We start from the raw sequence: 18,860 nt of genomic DNA on the forward strand, positions 1-18,860 counted from the left end.
AAAGTTTGCTTCAGTTTTTAATATGTTCATAAAGAAAAAATCTGGCAAAGGAGGTTAGGCCCAAAACCAATGCAAGAGGAATATTTAGAAAGGAGGTTAGGCAACCAACATACGCAGGCTCGCCCAAGAATGATTGTTTGTTAAAATGCATAAGACAATCGTTAATATTCCTCAAGAAAGTAATTCTCCATTACACGACTCATGCTTGAGAGATTGTATACATGTTCAGATTTTTTATTGACCTTAGAAAAACACTTTATCCTTACATAGCTCATGCTTGAAGGATTGAATTTATGTCTGGATTTTTGGTAGAGCATATTGCCCTTATACTGCTCATATTGAGGATTGTGTAAATTTTTTATCTCTTGGGCACAATTATATAGTGGGCTGGATTATAGAGCAATTGTTATAAATTGTTAGAGTAACTTAACTTTAATGTTATACTAGTAAATCTTAGACATCTTACTCTTCAAATTATAAATATTACCAACAATGTTGAGTGGAAACATAAATTAACAAATGAATTTTTTTAATAAAGAATATATATATATATATATCTTAAGAGTATTATTTTTTTCATTTTTATTGGTGCTTTTTCACCCTTGTGATAAATAAAAAATATTGATAATTCAGAAATGTATTTTTAAATGCACACAAAATACACCAAATTTATTTATAAGTGAATCGTACCTTTATTTTATCGAAATAAAAAATATTCATAAATATATTTTTGAAATAAATTTAAAATTATACTTTCGTAAAATTTATTCTTGGTTTATTTTTTGTTTTCATGTTCATGATTAATTTGTTTTTATTAGTTACTTAGAGTATTAGAAAAATTCAAAAAGATAACATATTTAGAAAAACAATATTCAAGAAGAATTTTTCTTACTCACGCATTGAGAAAAATTAATGATTTTGTGTTGAATTAAATGTTACTCTTTTGACAAATTTCTTCATTTGAGAGACTAAAATAACCACGTTTGAGTACTGTTGAGGTCACTTATAATATGGGTCATATAGTAACCTCCTTTGATTGATCTTTTGATTGAGAATGAAACATTCAGTGTTAGAAAAATAAATCATGAACAAATTTTATGAAAGTACATTTTTGAATTTACTCTTGAAATATATTTCAGAACTATGTTTTTAAGATAGGTTTTAAAATATAGTTTCGAATTCATGAATAACATTTTTAAGGATGAAAGAATTATAGTACAGATAAATTATAGTATATGCAAGTCCTTGTCAAAAGTATAAAAAAATACATATTACAAATTGGTTTTCATTATGTAAAACTTATTATAGTATCAGTTTTTAAATAATATTTCTATTATATAAATCACCACACTACAATATTTTAAAAAGTATTTATTATTTTTAAAAATTGAAATAAATCAGAACTACATACATGAAGTGCAATTAATAGACAAACTTGCAAATATTGAGTAAATAAATTACAGAGTCCTATAAATAATGCTCAACTGTATAAATATTTAATAAATTAGACATGAATTCAAATACAAAATTCCATATTTTTCTAAACTAATAATCTATGACTCTCATGAATTAAAAACATGATCATGATATTGGACAGCAAGACAAATCCATATTGCATATTTGCAAATTGCAGACAAGCATGATCATGATAATATCACCACTTCTACCTATCATTACCCATTAAAATTGATAAAGACAAGCACCCTATTAATGCCAATAGCATATATACTAGAAAAATCTTTGTGCTAATTCACCCACACCCATTAATCTTTATCTCATGTAAACTTGAAAAAAAAAAAAGATTACCACATAAATTAATTTTTCATTCTTTTAAATTTGTAGTAAATTTATGGCAGTGTTTATTTTAGAGGGCAACTAAAATTTTAAGATCATATCTTTTTTGGACAAATGTTTTTATATTTATTATTTCTCCTTTCACACTTACTTATAGCTAATAAAATAGTTATAATATATTAATTATAATTTCTTAAATTTTAATATTTTCAGTTGTTTTATCTTCTAAATAATAATAAAAATATAAAATAATATATTATTATAACTTATTATAAAAATTTACACACGGAAATAATTACTTAAATTATTTGTCTTTTCAATATACTTTTCAAAATAATATTTAATTGTAAAAACAAATACATTGATAGTAATTTTACATTGTCAACCAATCAATAATCAATGATCTGTACTCTGTCAAATCACAGTTTTATTTTAAACTTATGTTGATGGATCAATGAATTTTTATTGGATGACAATGTAAAACTATTTTACACTGTCAGTGCATTACTTTTAACTTCTTAATTATAATAGGGAATTTTTTGATGCACCCCATACTTCTCTAGCGCACCGCGTGAAAATACTATAATGTCCCCAAGTTCTGGAGATGTATCTCCGGAGGCACCAAAAGGTTACTAATGAGACAATTATTCCGGAGATGTATATTCGTAAAAGTTTCGGATAATGTTACGAAGCAGTAGTAAAAAAACAGAATCGAAAAATAGCATGTTGACAAAATAAAATTAACATTAATATCATAATATCAGCAATACATAAGGGATTTTAACATAGATCAAACATTACACTTTAATCTCCAAGTGGACATTGTAATATCTTAAAAATATCATCGACCGATCTCGAAACAGTCGCATCCAGCTCGATCGAAACTTTTAATTCTAAATAGAAAAAAAGGTTCTCCACATAGCCCTTAAACCAACGGTCAACTTCAGCTCATAGTTGTTGAACTCAAATTTCCCTTCTTTGTCAACGGATGGCGAGCGGTACTCGATCTTCACAATTTTGCGATTGTTGCCATATGTTAGAAGCTCGTGATGTGTGTATTGCAGATCTTCAAGAGGGATGTACTCAGTGATCTTAAATTCTCTAGATGGTGTATTACCGATAAAGTGAACATTTTCAACATGTGAAATGATGTTCATTCTGGTATATTGTGTTTTGGTATGAAACAAAATGACAAGTGGTCTATATTTATAGTAGTGGGAGACAAATACAAACCTCACAAACCCTATCTTATACTAGGACACATTCTAAAATGTATCTTCGGAGCCGTCCTTTATTTTGGCGGAACCTTCCCTGGCTTAAGAAAACAGAAATAGAACAGGATAGAAACATGTAATAAATGCATAATTTTTAGGCAAACTTCAAAATGTATCTATTAGACATCATAACACATTAATGAAGGTAAAGGAAACACAAGAAAGGAGGTTTGAATTGGGTTTTAAGATTTAAACTTTTAGTTCAACCAAGACAAACAAACAAGGAGCAAGGAATAAAAATAATGACACGATATTTTTATCCTAGTTCGCTGTTAACCAAGCTACCTCCAGTCCACCCGCCAAGATAATTTTACCTTATCAACAAGGACTTAATCCCCTATAGTCAAACGGGTTACAACCATAAAGACCTATTGCCAATGTCTTATTGATACTTTTGACTATACCCCAATCTCTCAAGGAACAATATCAACTTACAAGTTGAAATACAAAGGTGTTTTTAGAAGATACTTCTAAGTAAGCAGATTACACAAATAAGATACAAATAATAACACAAAAGTGTTCTTGAGCAAGTATTTGAACAAAAGTTCCTTGCTTTTACAGCTTTTTAAATAAACAGAGTTTCAGCGTATTCAAAAGTACTTATGGGAAAAGTCTTCTTTTTCATTCTTCCATGTCTTCCCGACCAATTCTTTTTCATTCTTGAGCAAGTATTTGAACAAAAGTTCCTTGCTTTTACAGCTTTTCAAATAAACAGAGTTTCAGCGTATTCAAAAGTTCTTATGTGATAACATGCTAAGAATTAAAGAGAAATGATCAAATGTTAGAGATACAAATCAGAATCTTTATGAATACGATACTAGAAAGATTATAATTTCTCCCTCTAACCTTTAACCATTTCTCTTTAGTTCATCAGATATTTATTTTTAAAATCTTTTAAGTTATTATATGATTATACATTGTGTATGAAGTGTCTATTTTTGTATGAAAATAAAGTCCAGACATAGTTGAAGCAGAATAAGAAAAGAGGGAGAAATGACTTTTTTCTTTAAGAATTGATGAAGAAATTCAAATGAACATCCTATGAGAAAGAAGAGATGTCCCATCATTAAGGGAAACATTCAAGAGAGAAATAGATGTACCACTCATCAATAAGGAATGAATGAACATTCATTGAGATTAAGATGCACTTCCTATATTTCTTTTTAAGTATCGTTTTTTTTTAAAATGAACATTTCTTTTTAATTGTTGTTTTTAAAGTTTAAAGTATTATTAATTACAATTTTCTCAAAATTACCCTTAATTATTTATCACATAGAGAGAAAAGTCATATAAATTAATAAATTGTTAAAGGTATTATAGACAAAAAGTATAATTGTTGTGGAAAAGTAACAAAATTGATTAAATTCTTTGGTATATGTAAAATTAAAAAATGACACTTAAAAAAACCATAATGAATAATAATTAACAGAGAAGAGAAAAAGAAAATATGATCGCCCCCACACCCATTAAAGAAGGAGTTACTTGGATTATTCACGTTTTACATTTCAAGAATTTATGTGACATTCAAGATCATTACGAGTTTGTCATTCAATGGGGAATTCAAAGACGGGTTCATTTAGTTTCATTAGCATTATAAGTAACTGCTCATTCATGATGATGGTCCTCCTCCATTATTTTATAACATATATTTTTAAAATAAGCCCCTAGATCATTATTTCTATTATGCATTGAATATATAACATTTTTTATGAGCATCTAATAAATACCTAATAAAAGATAGTTTTCTTTGGATTAAAAATAAAACTTATGTGTTTAGAAGTTTTATACTTCTTTTGGTTATGAATATGATCATATATTGATCTAATAAAAAAATCATGTTTCTTTTGGTGTTCGTCAATTATGCTTACCATTAAGGGTAGTAAATGGGGAAGATGGGTAAAGTAGAAGAGGTTGGAAACTTAATAAAAGATAGACTTTTATAAATATTGGTGAAAATATAATAAAAGAAAGATTTATTTGGTATTAAAAAAACATGTATGATCCTACCCTCCCGAGTTAGATTGCGTCAACATCATGTTCCGTGCCCGGCTGAATGTCCGTTTTGTAATAATAGTTTGGAGGACGAGTGTCATATTTTATTTGGTTGTGGTTGGCAAGCCGCGGGCTTGAGTAATATTATTGATCATCGTCTTCTTTCTTTTGATGAGATAAAACTGCTTATTTCTTATATTTGTACAAAGGAAGATAGAAACACCGCTGGTAGAGTTGTGGTCATGCTAGAAGGAATGTGGAAGAATAGAAATGATTTCATTTGGAATAACGAGAAAGAGGAAGCGACAAAAGTGGGGTGGCTGGCGTATCATAGATGGCAAGAGTGGTTCACGGTTCAAAATAATTCAGATGACCACACGGTTTCCCAACATGTCCAAACATGGGAATCACCACCGCCCGGTTGGCTCAAATGTACTGTGGATGCGGGTTTTAATAAAATTGGTAGAACTTCCAATAGAGGTTGGTGTATCCGCGACAGTTCAGGTAATTTCCATACGGCAGGTACGACTTGGGATGTTGGTGAGTATACTGTTCTAGAATGGGCAGCATTAGCTCTCAAGGATGCCATTCAAATAGCTATCAACATGCAACTAGACCGGATTATCTTAGAAAGTGATTCCCTTTGGGTGGTCCAAGCTTTACGCGAAAAAGTTGTTGGTAGGTCGGAATTCTACTTTAGTTTAAAAGTCATTCAATCTATGCTTTATAATTTTTACAAATTTTAGGTCAAGTTTGTAAAACATCAAGTGAATATGGTTGCTCGTTCCTTAGCGAAGGCGGCCAATTCTTGGGCTAGGCGTAATGTTATTCATAATGTTCCTCCTTGTATCGAACTCTTAATTTATAATGAAAGAAGTTAGTTTTGTTTTGATAAAAAAATAACATGTATGTGTTTATAAGTTAAATACTTTTTTTGTTATGGATTGGATCATATATTGATCTTATAAAAATATGTTTCTTATTATGCTCGTCAATTATGCTTATCATTAAGGGTAATAAATTGGGTAGGTGGGCAAAATAGAAGGGGTGGAAATCTTGGTCCTATCCGCCAAAAATGGTGGGATAAATAGGAATATATGGTGGGCTTCACCATTTTTCCACTCCTAAAACATAAAAGCAACAAAATATCATGATTTCCCACGTTTAGATCCGCTCAATCAAAGTTTTCCAAAAAGCATGGTTGAGCGCACAAAGTAAAGGGGTAGGTTGAAAATATTACCACAACCTGCCAAAAAAAGGCAGGCCTGCCCAATTTTCCCCATCCTTATATCCTTTATATTCCTTATAAGTAATGTGGTAACCTATTTCTTGTCCTTTCCACCAAATTATGTTTTTTTAATGGTTTTTTTCATGTCCAGAAAGTAGGCGCCCATTCATTGTTTTCTATGAAAATATGATTTGTATTTTTTGTTAGCCCAAAGGATATGTGCCTTCCCATACTTTCACTTCACATCAATTCATAATTTTGAAACTTGTTTTCTTTATTTTATATATTATGGGCCATATTTTATTCTTAAGATAACTTGCTATATAGCTATATCAAATCAATTAAACACATGCCATTAAATTTTCAAAAATGCTCTACTAATTATTCTATGAATTTCTGAAAATGACTAAGTCAAAACTTAGTTAGTTATGAGATTCATATTCTAAATAGACAAATAATTTGACGCATAAAAATATTATAAAACACTTTTAATTAGACAGTTGAAGTATATTCTAACATAGATTAGTTTATGATTTAGTTCTTAAGATAAAAAGTAGTTATTGTACACTTAGAGTAAACTAATTTGATAAATGTATCGGTGCTAGGGCAGTAAGAGTCACAATATTTTATCTAAGTGGGAATGGTATGCAAATTTTATCCCTTTTATGCTTAGTTGATTGCCAGTTCTTATAGAGCCTCTTCTTCCCTAGTTCATCAATGATGGCTTAATTGCTATTGTAGTATATGTCCCCTTTCTAGAGTGAAAGCCATAAAAGGAGTTAATGTCCGTTGTTCCCCTGTATGAGGTCAGGCTTTTAAGATTATTTAATGGCTTAAAGAATTTGGTTTATACGCATAATGGATATCCATCAAGAGTGAGTTATATTTGGTTCTGAGTCTACCTTCTCGACATGGCCCATTAAGAGTGACTCAAACTAGTCATTTATTGTGAATGGACTAGGGCGGGGTAGGTCTTATCACTTCCTAGTTTGAGTCTGGTCCATATTCATTTAGGTGAAATAAGAAAATATACACAATCCCTAAAACATGAAGTCTGTAAGGGTTAGATGCTTTAGATGAGAGATCTGAATGTACATAGTCCCTCAAGCATTAAACATGTAGGGGCGGGATGCCTTTGTGTGAGAGACTAAATTATACACAACCTTTTAACAGGGGCGGGCCTACGCCTAGCCCAAGGGATGCAACTGCACCCCCATAATAAATACTCCCTCCGTCTCATAATAAGTGTCCCATTTGAGTAATGCGCGGTTTTTAAGAAAATGATTGAATGTGTTGATTTTAGTAAAATAGTTAATGTCATTTACTAGAATACCCCTATTAATAGTAGTTGAATAACGTGAAAGTTAATAAATAAGGGTATAATAGTGGAAAAATAATAATGATTGATGCATTGGAATTGTAAATGGACAATTAATTTGAGACAAGGAAAAACTTCAAATGGGACACTTATTATGAGACGGAGGGAGTATGTATTATTCTCTTTTGCACCCCCTTAGTTTATCAATTTGCGCCCACCTCAAAAAGTTTATTGTTTTTACTGGCCAATACTGGTATGTGTGTGTGACCGACCGTGAACCTATCTTTGTTTCCTATGGTAGCTACCTATTTCTATTTTACTAGGCTATATTACTGTTATTAGTATATTCTTATTATTACAATTATTTGTGAACCTATTTCTATTTTACTAACTTATATTATTATTATATTATTATTATACTATTAATCCATGGTCAAAAAAAGCTCCCCCACCACTGTGATCGAGTAGAGTTCACAAAATTTATGACACGTAGGTATTAATAACTCTTTATAATCATATATATAATATTTTAATTTATTTGACTATTTATACATTTGACTTAAGATATTTTAAAATTAAAATTATTTAAACAATTTTAAAATTAAGATATGTATTCTCTAATTGCATTATATATATATATATATATACATATATAATTTAATAGTCTGCACCTCCTGCCTCAGGGTCCTGGCTCTGACACTGTCTTTTAAGATATGTTTCCTATATATAGGGATCAAGCCTAACTTAGTCGAGTCGACTTTAAAATTAAGAGCCGAGTCAATTCACTTATGGTTTCCACTGCTAACTTATGGCGAGCTCTTTCTATAATGGCGTAAGTTTCTTATAGCCCTACCCTTCCATTGTTTGTCCTTTCTAAAGTGTTATCGAGGTATCTTATTTGTGGGTATCGCTGTGGAAATAAGATTAAGATTAAAATCCTAATTAGAATATTCTCTTTGCATTGGTTTTAGGCTGACCTGGTCATTTTGACTCATCAATTGTATTTGCTCGATTAATAAAGGCGAGCTTTATCGACTTTGAGTCAGAACCCGACCTAGTTTACTAAAATTTACATAGTCCCCCAATCGTGGGGCATGTAAGGCTTAAGTTCTATGACCAAAAGACCGTTTGGGTCGAGAATTCTTCTTGGGGTGAGCTAACCTTTTAAATAAGTCTCTTTCTCTAACATAAGCCTAAAACTAGGGATGGCAACGGGTCGGGTCGGGTGCAGGTTTCAAACTACCCAAACTCGCACCCGAAATCGACACCCGAACCCAAACCCAAATACTGTTCGGGTGGCAAAACAACCCCACGCCCACACCCGATGGGTTTCGGGTTTTTTTCACCCAAACCCGAACCCGTAACAAAATACACAAAATACATTTTTCCTACAACTTTCCACAATATTATATATATATATATTTATATATAAGCGGGTGTGATTTCGGGTTTTGGGTGCGGGTTTCAGACTACCCAAACTCGAACCCAAAATACCGGGTGGCACCTGAACCCGAATCCAAACCCAGTCAACTCGGGTTTTCACCCATTGACTTGGGTTCGGGTGCGGGTGGGCCCCTGCGGATTTGGGTTTACTTGTCATCCCTACCTAAAACCTACATGTGTAGGGTCGAAGTGCTTTGAGTAGTAACTTGGTATTGTACTTCTCTGACTTTGTTTGAGATTGCTATAAGTCTGCCATTATTTATGTGGTATTCTCTAGGGTTTTACCATGACTCATGTTTAGAGGGTTGAACTTGGGCGAGTTGCATTATATATATATATATATATATATATATATATATATATATATATATATATATATATATATATATATATATATATATATATATATATAAGGGTGAGCTCTTACTAAGAAGGATTATTCTGTCTTCACCAAAAGCTCCCCAGAGCCTGGCCTTTTTCTTCAAGGTATGTTCCTTATCGTACTATTAAGTCACTCTAAAAATATAGGCCTAAATGATCTGGTATATTACATTGAACAACTGACTCCAAGCACAAGAGGGGGTGAATTATGGTATTCAAAATTCACAATCAATTTAAAAGTTTATTACTTAACAGTAAATTGTGTTTGTACTTTCAAGCCTATAGAGAAAAGTAACTGAAAGTAAAGCAGTAAAATAAATAACTAGAATTTTAATGAATAAGAGTTTGAGAGATGGCACCAGAGAATTATCCAGATTCTGCCAAACGTTGGTCTAATCATGTCCCTAAGAGATATTTTTGAGATTTCACTATAATATTGAGTTTTTATAGGTTATGCCCTTAAACCCTTGATACAAGCTAATTGAGAGAATTTACACATGTCTATCCTTCAACCAAAAGACAGCTTTTCCATGGGATGAACTCACGAACCAAGTAGAGACTTTACAAGTTGTTCTCAATAAGCAAATAGGACTTTTCCGGGCAGAGTTCTATAACCAAACAAAGATTTTTGCAAATGGTAAATCTCAAGAACCAAACCCAGTTCTTCAAGAGTATCTCACTCTTGAAAATAACAACAATGACACGACACAAGTACAACTTTTCCTCACAAGTAGTTTTCACTCACAAGGCGCTAAGGCAACTTTTGGTGAAAAAAATTTGAAGAGAGAAGATAGAGATATAAATTGTTAAGAATTAGGAAAATCCCGAATTTATGTGTGAAATGAAGTGAGGAGAACTCTCCTTTATATAGGAAAAATTTTGGCTCAAAAAATGAAATTTTTAATATAGTAATTATCAATCATTAAGAGACTGCCATAAATAATTATATAATCGATTAAGCTTTATCTGATCGATTAGGCAGTTCAAAACTTTATCCTAATAAAGCTTATAGCCCCCTAATTTATTGGGAAGGCATTTAAAAATATTTTTAGGTGTTTTGTTAAGTAAATAGAGGCTTCAAAAATATTTTGAGTGTGTATGTGAATTATCTTAGTCCCTAAATATAAGACAATCTAGAGTAAATCACGTGAATTAAGGAAGTTGATTGAAATATTAATTGTTTTGACTATTGATATAACTTTACAAGTTTATCCTTACGAGATAATTATTTAATAATTGTATAAGAGTATTTAATGTATATTGCAGAAAAATATATAATATAATTAGAGGTATATGGGTAAAGAAATAATTATTGTATTTTAAAATATGAAGAAGGTCTTTTAAAAATGGATAAATAAAAATTTAAGAGGGTCTTAAACAGAGGTAGTAATTATTAATAAAAAATAGATATAAAATTTATAAATAATTTAAATTAAATATAATATCATACTTAATTATAATCCTACAAGATTCTCTAAAAAAAAACTTCCAGACAAATATAATTTTTTAATTAATAAAATAATATCTATAAATTATTAAATAATTAAGGATAAAATATACGTTATCGACTGCAATTATCGACTGCAATGTTCGTGAGATTTGATTTACTTCCTGTAGAAAACTTTGATTCCCCATTTAATGTTAAGATTTTGTGTCTTGCCCCCTCATTTGACTACAAGACAGAGAATCTTCATTTAATCGAATCTTGGTAACATTGCAGTAACGTATATTTAACATAGTAATTAATTATTAATCTATCATTTAAGAGAAAATGGGTTATGCGCATCCACTGGAAAAGAGTTTTACATTGTCAATCAATCACGACCATGAATTCCGCTAAATCATACTGTTATTCTTAAATAATTTATATGACATGACAAAATAATATATTCCTATTAGATGACAGTGTAAAACACTTTTACACTGTCAATGCATCTCTTTTAAACTCATCATTTAATCGATTTAAAAAATCACTAATAATAATTCAATTTTATAACCAACTCTCCATTTTATAACCAACCAACCACTCATCTCATCTTTACACGTATTATAAAATATTAAATTATTAATTAATTAATTATTAAATTAAAATAATTTTCTATTAATGAGTTTTATATCAATTAATTTATTAAAGATTTAATTTTTTATTTTTTTAATCAAAGGGATATATTATTAATTCAAAAAACAGTCAAAATACAAAGGTGATCAAAGATCCAACCTACCAAAAAAAAAACCAAACTGAACTAAAGTATCAAGGTAGGTAGCTATGTGCTTCCTTAATTTAGGCGAATACCACCCTCTATACATCACTTTCTCTATAATTCTTTCTCCAATATCTATGCTAGTATTTCTATGAGTATTCTTTTCAAAAATTACTTCATTTCTATATTGCCATACACCATATATAGTTTCAGCCATTGCTATCTTTAGAATCTTGTATCTTTATCCTTTTTTAGCAATCATATGCATAATCCACCCAATCTCAATAGACCAAGGTTGAGGCTCGTGTGTAATGCCTAACCACTGCAGTACATGTTTCCACACAGCTTTCGCAAACCTGCAATCAAATAAAAGATGGTCTAGAGTTTCATCAACCTCTTTGCACAGGCTACACTCGTGTTCAGTTATCAAACCAAAACGTCTTAATCTGTCCTTTGTACTCAATCTGCCATAGCAGGCCATCCATGTAATTGAAATACATTGACAATGTAAAGAATTTTTACACCGTCAATAAATCATAACTATTAAATTATTTTAGATGTTTGACTTTTTCTTTAATCATATATAAAATATTATTTATGGATAACTATGATGCAATTACCGTATAAAATATTCTACTCATTTAATCTTATTCATTAATTAATAAATTAAAAAACCACTCACCTCGTGACTCTCCATTCCATAACCAATTCAACCACTTAGTTTATTCTCAAGCATAATTCAATATTTAGGTTAACTTCATCTAATTCTCACTTATCATTATCATCATACTTAATTATAATTTTACAAGATCTTCCTAGAAAAATTCCAAAACACTTACTTTAGTTAGTTTATGAATTAGTTAAATAATAATTACAAATTATAAATTAAATAATTTTTAATACTTAATTAATAATTAATACTTATAATCCTACAAGATCTTCCTCAAAAACTTTTAATTCTAGTTAATTTATTAAGTAATTAAATAATAATTTATAATTATTATTTAATTAATTAAAAAAACCACTAATAATAACTCCATGTCATAATCAACCCACCACTCATCCCATTACTCTCCATTATCTTCATTCCATAACCAATTTTAACTCGTTGGACTGCCTAATCTGATTTTGTTATGAGTTCTAACATCTAATTTGACTTTGATATCAGTTATTATAGCATCAAACAATTTCAACCTTCTCTCAATCATAGGTATGAGAGGTCGAACTATAATCTTCCTTATCGAATCCAACGTCAATTATGACTTAAACAATTAAGTATTGGTTTCACCACTTATTCTCAAGCATAATTCAATATTTAAGTTAACTCCACCTGATTCTCACTCATTATTTCATGCTACTTCATCTCATTCTAACAATACACCATCAAAACTTTTACTTGGTAAAATCATTTTTCATTGATTTAGATTTGTTTTCCTTTATATATAAATAAATATTTTATCATGTAGGAATATAGTTTGACATCATAGAATATATTTGTTGATTAAGATACTATTTTTTGTAAGTATATACTTCATTAGTTTTTAAATCATTTTTTTATTTTGATTATATTATTTGTAGGTATAGCTTTTTTGTGACAAAGAAGAATTGGTGAAAGAAAGAAAATCCAAATAACTGTGTGAGTCACATTACACATGAATGGTGATTATTTGTGTATATTGTCTTAACTTTTAGACTTTTATTTTCTTCTATCTCAATTATAATATAGTATTATTATTTTTTTTAAATGATATTTTAATTGTGTTTTTGTTTGACGATAAGATATACAAATTTAATTCTCATGATAAAGCTTAGTTTTAACTAATTATACTACAATTTTGTCCCGTGTAGGTTGGACCACTTCGATTTTCGTGGATACACATAGTTTGGTTGTAACCCATATAAAAATTATTTTTAAAATTAATTACACTTTTTAAAAACTTTTAAATGGAGTAACGTGGATCATATTCGAATTAGCATTGTGAAACACGTCTAATTTATATATTTATGCAATCACTTTAAGTGGGGCGGACCAATGCATCTACCCAGTTCTTGGTGTTATAAGTTTAAAGTTATGTAGCAATTAGTATTTAAGTAGAGTAGTAACCCGACATATAAAAATAAAACCAAAACAAAATAAAATTTGAAAAGCACAAGAGTAGAATCGAAGACAAAAGGTATATAATAGCTTACCAAAATAAGCTATGGAAATGGAAGAAGGTTCAGAGACAAGAGAGTTGGAATGGAAGAAAATAAGAACAAGATTTATAGTGGAACTGAAGAAAGTAGTTGTTATAGCTGCACCAATGGTGGCCTCATCTATGTTGCAAAACCTTCTACAAGTAGTATCGGTGATTATGGTTGGACATCTTAATAAGTTGTCTCTTTCAAGTGTTTCCATTGCTACATCTATCACTAATGTCTCTGGCTTTAGTATTTTGGTAAGCTCTTTATCATCATTTGCTTTATTTTGGTAAGCTCTTTATCATCATTTGCTTTCCAATATGGCTTTTATTGATTATTGTTCTTTTTCATTTTGATTATATATGCTTTGCATTGCTTCACTTACACATTTGATTGGCCAGTCTAATAAATATCTGGACGTTTATTAACCAATTTCATTACTTTATTAATTAATTTTTTACTTTTCATTAATCAACTTTGTTTTACTACTAAATTATTTTAATATTTTCGCGTTTATTAACCAACTTGATAACTTTATTAACCAATTTTATATATATCATTAATCAATTTTATTGTTGTTTACTGTTCATGTACATATCATTATTCATTATTTATATCACTGTTCATAAAATATTTTTTATTTTAAAAAAATATTATTTACCGTATAGATAGGAACTTAAGAATGTGTTTGGATGAAACATTTTAATGAAGTAATGTAATGTTTTGAGGGAATTTAAAATGATTTGCACAAAATTTATTGTTTGGATACATAAATGAAGAATTGTTAAAATGATAGAAATTTATGGAGTATTTTATCTAAGTTAAACTTAATCATTTTGAAATGACACCAAAAACTAAAGAATTTGAAATTCCTTCATACTCCATAAAATGTATTTGTTACTATTATTTCTTCAAATTTTGCAAATTGGTCCTCATATTTTCCAAAATTATAAAATTGACCCTAATTTTTTTTTTAAAAATTACAAATTAGTCCTTAATAATTTTTAAAATTTACAATTTGGTCCTTCAAAATTTTAAAAATTACAATTTGGTCCCTACTTTTCAATTTTTTTAATTTGGTCAAAAAAAAATTTATTTTATAAAAAATGACTCCAAAACTCTAACAATGAATTACCTTAATACTCCATCCAAACAAAATAATTTAAAATGAATGGATTTCAATTGAATCATTTGAATTGCTTTAAATTTTAAATTCCTTTAAATTTTCCAATTACCTCATCCAAACACACTCTAAGGGTTGTATCCTTACCCATCTTCATTTTTGAATTAAATTATTTTTATTTACAAAAAGTTACTCTATTGAAGTTCTAAACATGCTTCTAAATTTAAAGGGAAAGAGATGGAACATTGAATATATTTTAAAATTATATATATATATATATATATATATATATATATATATATATATATATATATATATATATATATATATATATATATATATATATTAAATAATAAGTTTATTTATAGACAAACAATTTTTTATTTTTATTTATTATTGATAATAGTGGTGGCTGTGAGGTTGTTGGTCGTCACTACCTATAACGATCATCCGCCACCAACCACTAACACCATTGGTAGAATGTCAAATAGGCGTCTTTATTTAATGAAAATAAATTTTTTTTTATTCATTAATTTTAATTGGATATTGGTATTTTTAGAGTAAATTGGTTTAAATTTTTAACTTTTTAAAAAATTAAAAATAGCCATTGTAGTTAAACTGTTTGACAAAGGTTAAGCTTTAAATTCAAAGGAAACGGCCCTTTGGTTGATTATATACTTTGCTTTGTTCTTATATATTGTGAATTTTAACAATATTGTATTTTTTTGATTTCATCACACTTGTATTCATATGAATGTGCAACATATCTAAATAAATCTTTTGCAATGTGAGTGACTTTTTCAACTATGTCAATACTATTGTAGTCAGGGATGGCTGGTGGAATAGAAACTTTATGTGGACAGGCTTATGGAGCAGGACAATTTGAAAAACTGGGAATTTACACCTACACTGCAGTAATATCCCTTGCCATGGTTTGTGCACCAATCACTATTTTATGGATTTTCATTGATAAGATCTTAATTTTCATTGGCCAAGACCCTGAGATTTCCATTAAAGCACGTACATATGCTCTTTGGCTAATACCAGGACTATTTGGCTCAGCAATTCTCAAACCCCTAACACGTTTTTTCCAGACCCAAAGCATTCTTTCTCCTATGATTATAAGCTCCTTAATAGGTTTGTGCTTCCATGGAGTAGCTTGTTGGGTCTTAGTATTTAAATTGGAGTTGGGATCTGTTGGCACGGCAATTGCCTTCAGCTTAGGAATTTGGTTGAATGTTGTAATACTTTTATACTTCGTCAAGTATTCTTCTGCTTGTGAGAGAACATGTGTGCCATTTTCAAAGAAGGCTTTCCTTGGATTTAGAGAATTCTTTGCCCTTGCTGTTCCTTCTGCTGCTATGGTTTGGTAACTACTTCTTATTGCTCTTTTTTTCTTATTAATTAAATCAAGTCATGAATATTACTCTCAAAGTTTAAATTTTTTCAGCACAACCATTCATGATTTAGCCAACATGGTTACTTGTTTCACAACGTATATATACATCTGTCATCAATAATTGTCAGTCTTCTTTCAGTCTTAAATGGTGGGCATGTGAGGTGATTTTCTTGCTAGCTGGACTTCTTTCTAATCCGGAGTTGGAGACATCAGTTCTCTCTATATGGTAACATATTTTGATTTTAGGATATGCTTACTCAAAAAATTATGTATAGTTACATTAAACAATATTATGTCTTAGAAGAAAATAAAACCACTGATCTCTAACTTTCCCATGTGTGTCTGATCAGCATGTCCATCTCTACACTGCACTTCACTATATCTTTTGGACTTGGCGCTGCTACTAGGTTTGTTTCTCTCTTCACCAAACTATATGGTAATTTTATCCATACACTAATACTAGCATGTGAACATAGTAATATTAAAAGTAACTCATTTTTTTATGTGATAGTACACGAGTTTCAAATGAATTAGGGGCAGGAAATCCAAAAGCAGGCCATTTTTCTGTTTGTACGGCTATGATCCTTGCAGTGATAGAAGTTGTTATTGTCATCATAATCCTGTTTGGATGCAGATATGTCTTGGGTTATGCTTTTACCCATGATAATGCGCTTGTTCATTATGTGGCTATTATGACCCCTTTTCTGTGTGCATCAATATTTACAGATAGCCTGCAAGGTGTTCTTTCAGGTTAACAACTCTTCTTTACACTTCTTTTGCTATATTTTATTACACGTTGTAAAGTTCTATCTATACTATTATTCAAGCATGTGTACAAGTTTATCATTGAGTAACTAACACAAGTAACATATTTAATATACATTTATACATTTGAATGTTGTTAAAGTAATATACATTTCGTTTTATGTCAACTGCAAGACTTAAACTCTCGTTTCTATCCTGGTGCAAAATTTAGAACATGTGATTAATCATTTTCTTTAATAATTAGGGGCTGCTAAAGGAAGTGGCTGGCAACGTGTTGGAGCCTATGTGAATCTTGTAGCATTTTATTTATTAGGAATTCCTGTAGGTGTAGTGTTGGGCTTCGTTGTACATTTCAAAGCAAAGGGCCTTTGGATGGGAATAGTATGTGGTTCCATCGTGCAGACAATTTTCCTTTCCATTATTAATGCTCGTACAGATTGGAAAAAACAGGTCCATAATTTAGAAACTTGATACTACCGGTGTTCAATAAATATGTTTCTTTGTTACAATTATATGAATATATTTGTTTATGTGTTAAAAGTACAATATATTTACATTTTTTGCAGGCAATAATGGCAAGAGAGAGAGTATTTCATGATGCTACTTAGGATGGATGTGTAATAGATCTCATGATTGATGCTTAAAGTTAATGGGAGCAATTTTTATATTATGCATATATTGGAAAATTCGTAAGAAATCAACTGGAATATTGATTATTATGAGTTGACTAGTTAAACAAATTGTTAGTTATATAGCAGTTTCAAATTCTTGTTATGTTGGTTATTAGTTGAAGAAAAAATAAACTCTATAATCACTCATGTAAAGTTCCAAACTATAAATAAGAACATTTTATTTTTATCAATCAAAGTGAAGAAAAGTGTCCTGACATTATAGATGTATACTTGAGACACAAAAAAGAGCAACATAGATGTAACTATGCACGACTAGTTTAATTTATTTATTTGGTCCACAAGACTAGTTTATTTTTCATGTGATCAAAATGAGTAATGTATAAAAAGGGTAATGGTGATAAAAAGAATAGAGAGAGAACAAAGGAATGAGTTTATTTAGAAATGAGTTTATTCCTCAATATTTTTTAATGATTTAAAAAAAAATTCATCTGGTTGTTATTTTCTTTTGTGGTAGTTCTTCTTATTCAGACATGAGTCTTATATTCTTGCCCACCCCCCCCCCCCCCCCCCCCCCCCCCCCCCCGCCTTTGGGACCTTCTACGGTGACCTATCAAATTTCAAAACCACACAACAAACTATTTCTATTTTTTTGCTATGTTAATTATTCACAAATCTCATTTTAAAATTGAAAAATAAATGCAAGAAAAATTCAAAATCCTAATTTCCAATTTTTTAAATTTTGAAAAGTAAAAATGATAGAGCTATTAATCTAGAATTGTTTAGAACACTTTTTTTCCTTTTAGTATGAATTATTATTTGTAGAGTTGAGCATGGTGATAGTCAGGTTGAAGAAGAGTAATCAATTTATTTGAAAAAGATAAAAGTAACCCTTGTTAAGACAATCACACACAAAATCTTTTCCACCTCTTCTATTTTTATCAAACTTCTTAAAATCTATCAAAGCAAGAATGATATTGATTAAGAAGTGTTTCTAATTAATTAGGAAAGCTAACTCACTGCCAAATCGATTAAGACATTGGTCAAAGTGATTAAAACAAATAGAAATGTCTTTTAATCGGTTAGAAAAACTATTAATCGACTAAAGCATATAGCCATTTGAGAGCTTCCT

General features: G+C 29.8%; 1 protein-coding gene across 1 annotated transcript; it reads left to right on the forward strand.

Annotated features, from left to right (window-relative positions):
* Nucleotides 1-12,964: 12,964 nt before the first annotated feature.
* LOC131626939 (protein DETOXIFICATION 12-like) lies at nucleotides 12,965-17,939 on the forward strand. The gene is made up of 8 exons (XM_058897774.1): nucleotides 12,965-13,030; nucleotides 13,210-14,069; nucleotides 15,760-16,304; nucleotides 16,474-16,560; nucleotides 16,685-16,741; nucleotides 16,846-17,084; nucleotides 17,344-17,549; nucleotides 17,666-17,939. Exons 2-8 carry the CDS (start codon nucleotides 13,833-13,835, stop codon nucleotides 17,705-17,707), a joined length of 1,413 nt encoding a protein of 470 aa, XP_058753757.1. The 5' UTR covers nucleotides 12,965-13,030; nucleotides 13,210-13,832; the 3' UTR covers nucleotides 17,708-17,939.
* The last annotated feature ends 921 nt before the right edge of the window (nucleotides 17,940-18,860 follow it).

Source organism: Vicia villosa, unplaced genomic scaffold (genome assembly GCF_029867415.1).
Source record: "Vicia villosa cultivar HV-30 ecotype Madison, WI unplaced genomic scaffold, Vvil1.0 ctg.000339F_1_1, whole genome shotgun sequence".
In the NCBI taxonomy this organism is placed as follows: domain Eukaryota; kingdom Viridiplantae; phylum Streptophyta; class Magnoliopsida; order Fabales; family Fabaceae; genus Vicia; species Vicia villosa.

Excerpts from the sequence above, each read along its gene's own strand:
- LOC131626939 (XM_058897774.1), top strand. The coding sequence starts at position 13,833 with ATGGAAATGGAAGAAGGTTCAGAGACAAGAGAGTTGGAATGGAAGAAA. Across the intron at positions 16,305-16,473 it reads CCTTCTGCTGCTATGGTTTG|TCTTAAATGGTGGGCATGTG; the intron begins GTAACTACTTCT and ends GTCTTCTTTCAG. Across the intron at positions 16,742-16,845 it reads GGACTTGGCGCTGCTACTAG|TACACGAGTTTCAAATGAAT; the intron begins GTTTGTTTCTCT and ends TTTATGTGATAG.